This window comes from Salvelinus sp. IW2-2015, linkage group LG16 (genome assembly GCF_002910315.2).
Source record: "Salvelinus sp. IW2-2015 linkage group LG16, ASM291031v2, whole genome shotgun sequence".
NCBI classification, from domain to species: Eukaryota; Metazoa; Chordata; class Actinopteri; order Salmoniformes; family Salmonidae; genus Salvelinus; species Salvelinus sp. IW2-2015.
The window spans coordinates 16,651,613-16,665,703 of NC_036856.1; the positions used below are offsets into that span (position 1 = coordinate 16,651,613).

The 14,091-nt window shown below is 46.7% G+C and overlaps 2 protein-coding genes across 2 annotated transcripts in view; one reads left to right on the top strand and one right to left on the bottom strand.

Annotated features, from left to right (window-relative positions):
- The window catches only part of rgl1 (ral guanine nucleotide dissociation stimulator-like 1), a 35,270-nt gene extending 27,548 nt beyond the window's left edge, over window positions 1-7,722 (bottom strand). Inside the window, exon 1 of the mRNA XM_024004245.2 lies at window positions 7,566-7,722. Coding sequence (XP_023860013.1) covers window positions 7,566-7,721 — 156 coding nt within the window. The 5' untranslated portion in view covers window position 7,722. The remainder of the gene's footprint in view (window positions 1-7,565) is intronic.
- An 83-nt stretch (window positions 7,723-7,805) lies between these two features.
- On the top strand, window positions 7,806-13,710 carry LOC111975943 (putative C->U-editing enzyme APOBEC-4). The gene is made up of 4 exons (XM_070447699.1): window positions 7,806-7,861; window positions 8,123-8,129; window positions 12,572-12,840; window positions 12,939-13,710. The coding sequence occupies exons 1-4, from the start codon at window positions 7,806-7,808 to the stop codon at window positions 13,708-13,710; spliced, it is 1,104 nt and encodes a 367-aa protein (XP_070303800.1).
- The last annotated feature ends 381 nt before the right edge of the window (window positions 13,711-14,091 follow it).

A 14,091-nucleotide genomic window follows, 5' to 3' on the forward strand; every position in this document is an offset into this window, starting at 1 on the left:
ACACACACACACACACACATAAACACACACACACACAAACACTCTGCCTGCTCAGGCAGAACACGCAGTAAGCTGGGACACATGACTGGGATCAGGCTGGGGTGTTGTGGGGAGGGGAGGGGGCTCACATTGTTTACCGCAGTCCTCTTGCACAAGCTGCCAGGGGCTGGGGTTTTTGTGGTGTGCAGTCCAGGTTTTGTGTGCGTCTGCATGATTTAGTGCATCTATTTGATTTAAAAAGGTTAGTGTGCTTACACAGCCTACCGCCACTGTACCACTATCATCCGCAGCCTAAAGCCCATCCAAATGTGTGTGATCAACAACGACCCCCCCCCTCACACATGCACACACAGCTGCTACAGTATCAAAACCACTCAGAATTGAGTTACCCAGTAGGGGGGCACCATATTGCCGTGTGCCCCTATGGTCTGATGAGTTTCTGCCCCAGTTGAGAGATCTGACCCTCTGGTGTGATGTGTGATGCCCAGGCCTGGACTGGAGGATGACAGGGACAATAGCCTGACTATTGACTCTTCACAACTTCTCTATGCCCCAATTAATCCAGGACCCATAATACAGTATGAACCATGGAGCAGCTAGATAGACTTGCAAGATGCTACCCAAGAGTGTGAAATTAATAGGATGCCAACAAAGAGGTGTACTTTGAAGAAAATACTGCAGTATATCAAATCAAAGTGTATTTGTCACGTGCGCCGAATACAACAGGTGAAATGCTTACTTACAAGCCCTAACCAACAGTGCAATTTTTAAGTAAAAAATAGGTATTAGGAAGTAAAGAAATAAAAACAGTAAAAAGACAGTGAAAAATAACAGTAGTGAGGCTATATACAGTAGTGAGGCTATATACAGTAGTGAGGCTATATACAGTAGTGCGGCTATATACAGTAGCGAGGCTATATACAGTAGTGAGGCTATATACAGTAGCGAGGCTATATACAGTAGTGAGGCTATATACAGTAGCGAGGCTATATACAGTAGCGAGGATATAACAGTAGAGGAGGTTAAATACAGTAGCGAGGCTATATACAGTAGCGAGGCTATAACAGTAGCGAGGCTATATACAATAGCGAGGATATAACAGTAGCGAGGCTAAATACAGTAGCGAGGCAATAACAATAGCGAGGCTATAAACAGTAGCGAGGCTATAACAGTAGCGAGGCTATATACAGTAGCGAGGCTATATACAGGCACCGGTTAGTCAGGCTAATTGAGGTAATATGTACATGTAGGTATAGTTAAAGTGACTATGCATATATGATAAACAGAGAGTAGCAGCAGCGTGGGGGACGACGACACACACAATGCAAATAGTCCGGGTAGCCATTTGATTACCTGTTCAGGAGCCTTTTGGCTTGGGGGTAAAAGCTGTTGAAAAGCCTTTTGGTCCTAGACTTGACACTCCGGTACCACTTGCCATGCGGTAGCAGAGAGAACAGTCTATGACTGAGGTAACAGGAGTCTTTGACAATTCTTAGGGCCTTCCTCTGACACCGCTTAGTGTAGAGGTCCTGGATGGCAGGCACTTGCATTTCCTTGATTCCTCATTTCCTCTCTCCTTGTCTTCTTTTCAAAAACCCATTGGAGGAGAAGGTCGGAGGGGAGGGACCTCCTTTTTAGATTCTCCCATAGGATGCACCCTAAATGTCCCCCTATTCCCTATGAAGTGCACCACTACCCCAAATGGCCCCAGCTTAGCCCCAGTGATGTACTACCCTCTGTAGTGCCTTGCGGTCGGAGGCCGAGCAGTTGCCGTACCAGGCAGTGATGCAACCAGTCAGGATGCTCTCGATTTTGCAGCTGTAGAACCTTTTGAGGATATGAGGACCCATGCCAAATCTTTTTAGTTTCCTGAGGGGGAATAGGCTTTGTCATGCCTTCTTCACGACTGTCTTGGTATGTTTGGACAATTCTAGTTTGTTGGTGATAAGGACACCAAGGAACTTGAAGCTCTCAACCTGCTCCGCTACAGCCCCATCAATGAGAATGGGGGCATGATCGGTCCTCCTTTTCCTGTAGTCCACAATCATCTCCTTTGTCTTGATTACGTTGAGGGATAGGTTGTTATTCTGGCACCACCTGGCCAGGTCTCTGACCTCCTCCCTATAGGCTGTCTCGTCTGTTGTGTTGTCTGCAAAGTTAATGATGGTGTTGGAGTCGTGCTTGGCCATGCAGACGTGGGTGAACAGGGAGTACAGGAGGGGACTGAGCATGCACCCCTGAGGGGCCCCTGTGTTGAGGATCAGCGTGGCAGATGTGTTGCTACCTACCCTTACCACCTGGGTGCGGCTCGTCAGGAAGTCCAGGATCTAGTTGCAGAGGGAGGTGTTTAGTCCCAGGATTCTTAGCTTAGTGATGAGCTTTGTGGCCACTATGGTGTTGAACGCTGAGCTGTKGTCAATGAATAGCATTCTCACGTAGGTGTTCCTTTTGTCCAGGTGGGAAAGGGCAGTGTGGAGTGCAATAGAGATTACATCATCTGTGGATCTGTTTGGGCGGTATGCAAATTGGAGTGGGTCTACGGTTTCTGGGATAATGGTGTTAACGTGAACCATGACCAGCCTTTCAAAGCACTTCATGGCTACAGACGTGAGTGCTACAGGTCTGTTGTCATTTAAGCAGGTTACCTTAGTGTTCTTGGGCACCGGGACTATGGTGGTCTGCTTGAAACATGTTGGTATTACAGACTCAATCAAGGACATTGAAAATGTTAGTGAAGACACCTGCCAGTTGGTCAGCACATGCCTGGAGCACACCTCCTGGTAATCTGTCTGGCCCAGCAGCCTTATGAATGTTGACCTGTTTAAAGGTCTTACTCACGTCAACTACGGAGAGCGTGATCACAAAGTCGTACAGAACAGCTGATGCTCTCATGCATGCCTCAGTGTTGCTTGCCTCGAAGCGAGCGTAGAAGTGATTTAGCTCGTCTGGTAGGCTCGTGTCACTGGGCAGCTCGCGGCTGTGCTTCCCTTTGTAGTCTGTAATAGTTTGCAGGCCCTGCCACATAAGACAAGTGTCAGAACCAGTGTAGTACAATTCAATCTTAGTTCTGTATTGGCGCTTTGCCTGTTTGATGGTTCGTCGGAGGGCATAGGAGGATTTCTTATAAGCTTCCCGCACCTTGAAAGTTAGAGTCCCGCACCTTGAAAGTGGCAGCTCTACCCTTTAGCTCAGTGTGAATGTTGCCTGTAATCCATGGCTTCTGGTTGAGGTATGTACGTACAGTCACCGTGGGGACGACGTCCTCGATGCACTTATTGATAAAGCCAGTGACGGATGTGGTGTACTCCTCAATGCCATTGGAAGAATCCCAAAACATATTCCAGTCTGTGCTAGTGAAACAGTCCTGTAGCTTAGCATCTGCTTCATCTGACCACTTTTTTATAGACCAAGTCACTGGTGCTTCCTGCTTTCATTTTTGCTTGTAAGCAGGAATCAGGAAGATAGAATTATGGACAGATTTGCCAAATTGAGGGCAAGGGAGAGCTTTGTACACATCTGTGTTTGGAGTAAAGGTGATCTAGAATTTATTTTCCCTCTGGTTTGGTTGCGCATTTAACATGCTGATAGAAATGAGGTAAAACGGATTTAAGTTTCCCTGCATTAAAGTCCCTGGCCACTAGGAGCGCCAAGTGGCTGTTGTTTACAAATATGCACAGACCGCACCCCTCGTCTTACCGGAGTGTGCTGTTCTTTCTTGCCGGTGCAGCGTATATCSCACCAGCTGAATATCCATGTCGTCATTCAGCAACAATTCGGTGAAACATAAAATATTACAGTTTTTGATGTCCCGTTGGTAGGATATTCGTGATCGTATCTCGTCTAATTTATTGTCCAATGATTGTACGTTGGCAAGTAATACTGATGGTAAAGGCAGATTTCCCATTCGCCGTCGCCGTATCCTTACAATGCACCCCGCCATGTGTCCTCTGTACCTGCTGTCTCTCTCTTGCCAATGACGGGGATTTCGGCCTTGTCGGGTGTCTGAAGTACATCCTGTACGTCCTGCTTGTTGAAGAAAAAATCTTTGTCTAATCCGAGGTGAGTGATCGCTGTCCTGATATTCAGAAGCCCTTTTTTGCCGTAAAATACGGTGGCAGCAACATTATGTACAAAATAAGTTACAAATAACACGAAAAAAACACATAATATGTCACACCCTGACCTTAGAGATCCTTTTTATGTCTCTATTTGGTTTGGTCAGGGTGTGATTTGGGGTGGGTATTCTATGTTCTTTCGTTCTATTATTTGTATTTCTATGTTTTGGCCGGGTAGGGTTCTCAATCAGGGACAGCTGTCTACCGTTGTCTCTGATTGAGAACCATACTTAGGTAGCCCTTTTTCCCACCTGTCTTTGTGGGAGGTTGACTTTGTTTGTGGCACATAGCCTTAAGCTTCACGGTTTGTTTTGTAGTGTTTATTGTTTTGTTCGGCGTCTTTTCTAATAAAAAGAAAATGTACACTTACGACGCTGCACCTTGGTCCACTTCATTCAACAGCCGTGACATAATAGAACAATTGGTTAGGCCCAGTAAAGTATGTGACTGGAGTAATGAGCCTTTTTCTGTACTTTTGGGTCAACACAGAAACACTTCTATTTAGGACAATCAAGTGTCAGTTTCCTTCCCCGGACTGTAGCAATGGGAGGTTTGTTGAATGGCAGTGTTTTTACAGACAACCTCAGTTCTCCTCTGTGTCATAATAAATCACTCCAAAACAAACTCAACTCCATTGTCGTGTCATAATGGCACATGACTGTCAAAAAATGAGAGGTTAGCTAGAAAGGAAACATTTGAACGTCACATCAAAATAAAAGTGCAAGAAATGAAGAAAAAACGGGAAGTAGGACTGCTTGGTCAGCTTTTCTATTTTTCCTTGGAAACCACATCATCATTGTGGATTTACTCTCGTGGTCTGCTATTGCTTCTGCTATTTCAATGGCCCACTATCGAATGGCCCTGCTTGGTTTATTACCAGTCATTGGGTTTTGTTGAATATTGCCTGCATTCTAGTTTATTGAGCTGCGTGCTTTATCACCAAACTGCTCTGTTACACCCTCTGTGGCTGTGAGTGGAAAAACAGATCACAGTATCATCTTCCATGAGCCAGGAGCTAGGAGGCAGCTCTATCTGTCTTTATGAGGCTCTAAGTCCCCAGTAACATGGAACAGGGACACCTCAGCATTACATCTCTCTTTCTGACCTGCACTTTGAACCTGGCGGCCATCATCCACAGACCACAGGACCACATAACAGCGCCATTAAAACACATTAAAACACTGCTTTACTTTATGGCTGGCCTGGTTTTGTAACCGATCATTAAGAAGAGGAGAAGAAAGGAGGAGGGAAAGGGAGGGAAAACATAGATTACAACAATGCTTCACAAGCCAAGGGAGCAGAACTGTCAAAGTCTCAAAGTTCTACTGGACAGAAATGCATAAGAGGCATAAATGTTATGTAACTGTAGTCTGTAAAATTTGAGCAATTTTTCTCTTGTAACCACTAACAGGAGGACAAAAATGTAATACTAAATGCACCTGTGACATTCAAATAGATAGGGAGGAGAGAGTCTAATATAGGGAAACAGAGTGTGAATAGATAGGGAGGAGTCTAATATAGGAATACAAAGTGTGAATAGATAGGGAGGAGTCTAATTTAGGGAAACAGAGTGTGAATAGATAGGGAGGAGTCTAATATAGGAATACAGAGTGTGAATAGACAGGGAGGAGTCTAATATAGGGAAACAGAGTGTGAATAGATAGGGAGGAGAGAGTCTAATATAGGGAAACAGAGTGTGAATAGATAGGGAGGGAGGAGAGAGTCTAATATAGGGAAACAGAGTGTGCTATCAGAGTACAGTGAGGTTGGTCATTCTCTGACAAACAATCAAACAAACACGATTCAGACTGCATTTAACACACACAGACTAGACTCATTGTTTGGTGTGTCAATGCCAAAACGAGCTTAGGCCTATTAGCCTACACACTGTGATTGTGTACATGTGCGTATGTACACAAAATCTGTGTGTGTGTATTATTATTTCATGTGAAATCACAAATCTGTATGTTTGGAATCTGTATGTTTGGAATATGTATGTTTGGAATCTGTGTGAGCAGTGGTCAGTGGGAGAGGCCTGCCGTCCGGCCTGGCCTTTCTGTCCGGGAAACAATGGGCGGAAACTGTTCAGCGAGTCGGGAAGAGACGTCAGCCAGGATGTCAGATAAGAGGACCAGGGGAGGACCATCACAAACATTCACAATGTCACACTTTATATCCACTGAGCACACACAGACCTCCATTCAGATTATATCCATATTCACCCTATCAACACTATGTACTTCAGTACTGAGCCACAGACCTACTAATAGTTGCCGTATCTACATTTCATTGGTCAAACATACACAGACCACCCAAACACCTCTATTCTTAGATACCACATCAACAATGTTAAGGTAAATGCCAGATTCAAAAGATTCAGGGCTCAAATAGGTACACAAAACATCTCTCTCATGCAAACACTCAAAGTGACATGGTTAATAAACTGTTATTACCTCTCTATAAACACACACTAATAGTACATCATATATAAACACAACCATGGTTCATGTTCCAGCTACATGGCTGATAGACTCTGATGTAACCACTTCTTGGTAGTTGGAACTTAAACTGTGTGGAAGGCAGCAGTGATGAAGGTTCCCTGAATGGATGGATGACCACTCAGCAGGTCAGTAGCGGTCAGGAGTGGTCAGAGAGGGCGACCGTGTGTTACCAGCGGTCAGCACTACCTACATGCTTCTGTGCAGCAGAACTGCTGACATGGGCTAGAGACTAGGCTTCGCTTCCCGCTCAACAACAACCCCCTCCTTCTCCCCCKCTCTCTCCCTCCTCCGTTTCCTCAGAATCACCACAACCACACAGATTGATGTTTGAGGAATAAACAGAGCTCAGCAGAAGTACAGGTCACACTTCTCTGTGAAGGTAGAGCTGTCCCCCCTGTCTGTCTGCCATCAGCCTTCACTACTGTACACAATCACATTGGACTGTTCCTTCTAGTACACTAAAGACTTTGGACATTGAATGGTCTGCCATCGTCTACTTTTCTGTACATTTCCTGAATCCCTTTGTACAGTGTCTCTCTCACACCTCAGCCCAACAATGAAACTACCAAAACATATCTCCTTAAATTAGGCCCTGCAGACCTGAACACAGAGACAACTCAGACAGAGAGACAGAGCAGGAAAGTGTATAGACCCACTGCAGATGAGAAGACCAGTCCATCGCACTGGAAGGACACAGCAGAAAGTGTGAAACAATGTTTCCCTAACATTAAAGACTATCCACCATAGACAGAGACACACAGAGAAAGGTACATGAAAGACAGCTACACACACACACACACACACACACCACACACACACACACACACACACACACACACACACACACACACACACACACACACACACACACACACACACCAACACACACACACACACACACACACACACACACACACACACACACACACACACACAGGTAGTGACTGACCCAGTGTCGGGGGCTGCTCTCTGGTGATCGAGCCTGGTACCTCTGCAGGGCCACCCCTCCCTCCCCATCCAGCAGAGAGGCCTCCATGTCGGAACAGTGTCCGTGGGGGCCGGGGGGCCAGGGCAGCAGGATGGCCAGGGGGTAATGGGATATCATGGTGCCCGGGGGCTGCTCTCTGGTGATCGAGCCTGGTACCTCTGCAGGGCCACCCCTCCCTCCCCATCCAGCAGAGAGGCCTCCATGTCGGAACAGTGTCCGTGGGGGCCGGGGGGCCAGGGCAGCAGGATGGCCAGGGGGTAATGGGATATCATGGTGCCCCAGCGGCTCAGTGGCAGGGTTGGCTGGGCTGGCAGGACATATTCTACTCTGGAAGGCAGCGCGAGGGTGCTGTTGGGGGTTCCTCTGGATCTCTGGGTCTCTGGTTCCTCAGTGTCTGGATCAGGGTGGTAGAATGTTGTTGTGGATCCACTGTCTCAGAGTGGCTGTTGTCCCTGGTCTTCTGTACCCAAAGGGCTCAGGTTTTATTCTCTGTTATATTCTCTGCCTGTGTGGTTCAGTAGGCTGGTCAGTCCTCCTGCTCCCAGGCTAGGTTGCTGTGTCTCCGGTCTTGCAATTCCCTCTTCACTATGTTCCTGGAGGTGTGAGTGAGGCTTCCTCTCCAACTGACACCGTTTCCTCTTTCTCTAAACTCACTCCTTCTCTCTCTTTTCCCCTCTCAGTGTGTGTGGAGCTTGGTTGTAGCCTACCAGCTCTGACCAAATGAGTGATTCAATTCTATTGTCTATCTCTCCTTCTCTCCCTCGCTCCCTCTGTCTCAGCCAAGAGTGGGAGGAGCTTAGGATAAGCCCCTTAACTATCCAGTGACTAAAAATGTGGATGAAAGACGGGGAAAGAGAGAAGGGAGGTTGATGTTATGGAAGAAGGATGTCAGGATTCCAATATATTCTAATGGGTGTTTTCCATGATGTTAACTTGGATGGCCTAATTTATGTGGTACCTGAGCCAAAATGAATACACCACTCAAACCACTAAGCTCCATAGTCACAGCCATTATGAGAAAAGTAACACAGATCATGTTAAAGTATGATAGAGGTCTGGGTTGTCCCAGAGATCTGAGAGTAACAGTACAACCCTAACTGCTCTGTGCTTCAGCAGTTACTAATTCTACTGGTTTGTTAACCAACACTCAACAAAAAGTGGCAGATGATGCCCTTTGAGACTGGAAGCAAGGTTCAAATGGTCATAAATGGATAACGTTGGAGAATAGGATTTAATAGGGACTGAGAGAGAAAGAGAGAGAGAGAGAGAGAATAGTGTTGTGTCGAATGTTGGTGCGTAGTGAGTGCGTGTGTGTTTGGTGTGTGTGTCGTGTGTGTGGATGTGTTGTGTTGTGTGTGTGTGTGTGTGTGTGTGTGTGTGTGTGTGTGTGTGTGTGTGTGTGTGTGTGTGTGTGTGTGTGTGAGAGAGAGAGAGAGAGAGAGCGTGTGCAGTAGGGAAGAGAGTCAGTCATGTGTAAAACGCAGCCGTTGCTGAGGAGGATTATCTAGAACCAGGCACCGCTCACACACAAACACACCACACACACGTAGGCCTACACTCAGACCGCCATGCCTGGTTGCAACAGTGAATAGGACACAGGGTTAGGAAAGTTGCTTCCGATTGTTGCCAAAGCTTTGGATTCAGGCCTAACATCCTGTTCTCAGGTGAATCAGCAGCCACTGTAGAAACATCAACACATCCGGAGCACCCCTCTAAATACTCCTGTACACACACCAGTCATCACTTATTCACTCACCGACCTAGTTAGTAACGGTTTCCTAACTCTACCACATACACACTCACATGCAATCTGGTGAAATCTGACATATCCATTCACTCTGTGCTACCATGTAGTGGAGGTAAGGCCCTAAAACATAAACTTCACTGAAGCACAGTAGCTGTAACCTCATCCCCTAAAACATAAACTTCACTGAAGCACAGTAGCTGTAACCTCATCCCCTAAAACATAAACTTCACTGAAGCACAGTAGCTGTAACCTCTGGATAATAGAAGTTGAACTGTGCTTGTAGTGTTATTGCCGTTTGATTTCGGAGTACTGGTGGTAACATGACAGGGGTTGTACATTCTACCGAACACACGTTGACACACCCAATGAGAGTGAATCAACCTAAGTGTGGCCAGAGTTCAATGTGTTTTTGTATGAATGAGATGACAGAGGAAGGAATAGTGAGTGAACAGAATCTAGTGTCAGCCTGGTCGCTCCTAAAGTCAGATTTCTTCTAGACTTCTAGCGAACTGGCATCCCCTCCTCTCTTCCTCTCCGCTCCTCCCTCCTCCCTCGTTTCCTTTTTCTGTTGTTCATTCCACTCTTCCACTCTTTCCCCCCCAGAAAAAGCTGAACACTCCAATACTTACTCTCTTTCCCGCTATCTCCTTCTCTCTTTCCTGTCAATTCTCTCTATCTCTCATAGTGTAGCCTACACAACTTTACACAGCTGAGGGAAAGAGAGACCCACAAGTCTCACAACACAGCTCACACGCAATAAACTCACACACTCACACGCAGTACACACAGCAGATATTGCTGACACAACTCACAGCACAGTGTATCTTATGAGTACACAACCCAAATTAAATACCAGAGAAGTAAAATAAACATACTTTTCTGTATCATATTACCATTTCACATGTATCTTGTGCGACAGAGAGCGAAAACATCTCAAATGTCCTCGTCTGATTTCATAACAATTATTCAGAGTCTTTGCCAAAATCATATTACTTATTCAGCTTTGTACAAACAGAGACAAACACAGTATTTAGGGTGTCCTTCCCAACAGTAACTCTTTACACAAAACACTCCAGTGCCCTTGAGTGGCCACCGTGATTGTTACCATGGTACGTGGTATGGCCAGTGCCGTGCAGAAAACAAAACACTTCTTGACACGACTACACAGTGACTGTCTGAAGAGCTGTGGATGACAAAGACTGAAGGAAGTATTGCACATTACCAGACAGACACAGAGGGGACAGTGCGACACAGAGCCTACACTATCTCTGGATCAGTGACGAAGAAAAGGACAAAGGAGGAGAAAAAAGGATGGAGGCAGACAGAAAGACAGTAAGAGAAGAAGCACTGTGTTTCTTAGAAACCAGTAGCATTTCCTTTCTTTTGCCCATTTAATTTCACTTGTCTTTTACTCTACCCACTGCTTTCCTGCTACAACAGCCCTGCCATTTTGTTTTGTAAATAACAGAGCTGCACCACAGGGTTCCTAAGTAAGGCCAGGTACACTTATTCACCACCAAGCTCAGCAAAACACCACTCTGATATTTTTACAAGAGAAACTGTTAAGAAGAAGAGACTTGCTTAGGCCAAGATACACAAGCAATGGACATTAGACTGGTGGAAATCTGTTCTTTGGTCTGATGAGTCCAAATTTCACAATTTTTGTTCCAACCGCCGTGTAGGTGAACGGATGATCTCCGCATGTGTGGTTCCCACCGTGAAGCATGGAGGAGATGTGATGGTGTGGGAGTGCTTTGGTGGTGACACTGTCAGTGATTTATTTAGAATTCAAGTCACACTTAACCAGCATGGCTACCACAGCATGATACGTCATCCCATCTGGTTCGCGCTTAGTGGGACTATCATTTTTCTTTCAACAGGACAATGACCCAACACACCTCCAGGCTGTGTCAGGGCTATTTTACCAAGAAGGAGAGTGATGGAGTGCTGCATCAGATGACCTGTCCTCCACAATCACCCGACCTCAACCCAATTGAGATAGTTTGGGATGAGTTGGACCGCAGAGTGAAGGAAAAGCACCCAACAAGTGCTCAGCATATGTGAGAACTCCTTCAAGACTGTTGGAAAAACATTCCAGGTGAAGCTGGTTGAGAGAATGCCAAGAGTGTGCAAAGCTATCATCAAGGCAAAGGATGGCTACTTTGAAGATTTCTCAAATATAAACTATATTTTGTTTTGTTTAACACTTTTTGGTTACTACATGATGTGTTATTTCATAGTTTTGATGTCTTCACTAATGTGTCTTCACTATTATTCTGCAATGTAGAAAATAGTACAAATAAAGAAAAACTCTTGAATGAGTAGGTGTGTCCAAACGTTTGACGGGTACTGTATGTCACAAGCACTTTTTTTTAAAGACTTCATCATTCCTGGTGTACAAGATAAAAAAAATTGGGCACCACACAACAGCACACTTAAACTGGAACCATACTCTCAGTAACGGTTGCAGAAAAAGGCCTGTGTGCACACCATACCCCCAAATATTCTACTGAGCCCCCTCTTCTAGCTGGGCTTGGTGGTGGCTAGCTTGTGCTGGGCTTAGTGTGGTCTGGCCCCTGTTGGGCTAGTGTGGGTTAGCCTGTGTTGGGCTGATGTGTGATTGATGTGGGCTATCCTGTGTTGGGCTTGGCGTGGGCTGGCCTGTGTTGGGCTGGTGTGGGCTTGGTGTGGGCTAGCCTGTGTTGAGATTGGTGTGGACTGTGTTGGGCTGTTGTAGGCTGGTCTGTTTTGGGCTGATGTGGGCTAGACTGTGTCCAACTTGTCCACCAAGTACCCACATGTGGCCAATGGGGTCATGTTTGCTCTGTAGAGACGTCTCTACTTTCCTTCCAGTGAAGCTGTTACTCATCATGAATCAACTGAGTCAAGAGCCCAGTCTCTCCTCTCCTCTGGCATAACTGAGTCATTTCACCCCGTTACACAAGAATATCACATCTTACATAATAATAATCAGCTATATGACTCTCAGCAGCTCAATACATCTTAAAGAAAAATATTTTTTCCCTCCTGTGAATAACAATGACCATTTACATAGAATAAATTTGTCTCTCAACAGACACACTGCAATAGATATGCCCTGCCGTTCCCACACATTTAGTTGTGCATATATTTTGGTAAAGTGGTGAACATGATGTTCCCGTGTACAACACTTGTTTACCTGGAAGATTTTCACTGTGTCTGTGTGTACTGCCCCCTGCAGGTCAGTGTGATGAGTGACCATCAGTCAGCGTCCAGCTCTCCTGACTGCCCTCAGTGCCCCCAACACATCCTGACAGGGGCAGAGGCAGCCGTGTCCTACTCCCAGTTCTGTGAAGCATTTGGCTTCCCCATGGGGCCCTCGGGCGCCAGGGCCCTGCTGCTGTTCTATGAGCTATGGGACCCCAGTGGGACCTTAGTGCAGAGGGGCCAGGCTAGCAACTGTCTTGCACAAGGTCAACACCCTGAGCCCCTGCTGTTTGACCATCAGGGGTGAGTCAGAGTTTGTCACTCATACTCTCAATGCAAACTGTGTAGCAATGTCGATATTGTATGCATTTACTGCAAGGCTCTTGTGTGTGCCTCCCCAGCTACTTGTCCTCAGTACTAGAAGTGTATGAGGAAGTGAGCTACATCATACTGTACTGTAACTACACTCCGTGCCAGGAATGTTCCCAGACCCTGATCTCCTTCTTGCTGCACTATCCCTGGGTGCACCTGGACCTGCTCTTCTCCCAGCTCTACCACACAGCCCCCAGCCAGACCCACAGTCTGGACAACCAAACAGGCCTCCGCAGCCTGGCTGCCCTCTGGCCACGACTCACCCTCAGCCCCATCTCTGGAGCTGCTTGGGGGCATCTGCTAAGGTGTTTTGTTAGAGATATCCCACCGTCGGCCCTACAGCTCCCCCTGCTGCCTGAGAGGGTAGAGGCGGACAGGGTTAATGCAATTCACATATCAGCTATTACAGGCATAGGCCCTGCCTTTTTGGACCTCCCACTGAGGACATACACAGAGCCTGTGGAGAGAACCCACACTCCCCAAGCGCTCACCCTGCTCCCTCCCCCACACCTGAACACATCCATGCGCATCTCCACACCCCACCCTCGGGTAGTTCATGCCCCCCTCCCAGCCTATCTTCACCCTATCAATGTGGTCAGACATGTCAGGATGCCTCCACCTTGGAGGGGTCAACCCCAATCTCCTCCCTCTTCCTCTGGGTTCTTCTCCCCCCTGCTCTCTCTGCGGCTGCCTGGGCGGCTGGTGGAGATAGTGCGGGAGGTAGAGAAGGAAGTGGGAACAGCAGTCAGTCAGTCCCAGCACAGAGACTCGAAAAGAGGAAGAAGATCCAGAAGAAAATAGTGCAGGGGAGTCACAACACAATTCTCAAAAATGAAACTGTCATGTGCATAATATTTAACCAACAATAATGAATGGAGTTGATGCCGGCTGTGTTTTGCATTGTGTGCTCCGTATACTCTGTTTGTGTTTGCTGTGAGTGTGTACTTGCCTGAATACCTGTCTGCCTACCCATGTAGATGCACCCTGTTTTGGCACTGCGCTAGAGGCTAGAGGACAGGAGGGTGAGAGGTGGGAGGACTCTGCATGTGTGCGTGAGTCTGATGCTCAGAGGGGCACAGGGTTCTGGAGCACACTGGAGAATACTACACAGCCCCATCCCTACCCAGCCTAGCTCAGCACTGCAGCCTATAGCCGGACAAACAAACAGAGAGAGAGAGAGAG

What these genes read in the sequence shown, in the direction of transcription:
- LOC111975943 (XM_070447699.1), top strand. Translation starts at nt 7,806, where the DNA reads ATGTCGGAACAGTGTCCGTGGGGGCCGGGGGGCCAGGGCAGCAGGATG. An exon ending in CTGCTGTTTGACCATCAGGG is followed by an intron (nt 12,841 to 12,938) that starts GTGAGTCAGAGT and finishes GTGCCTCCCCAG; the next exon opens with CTACTTGTCCTCAGTACTAG.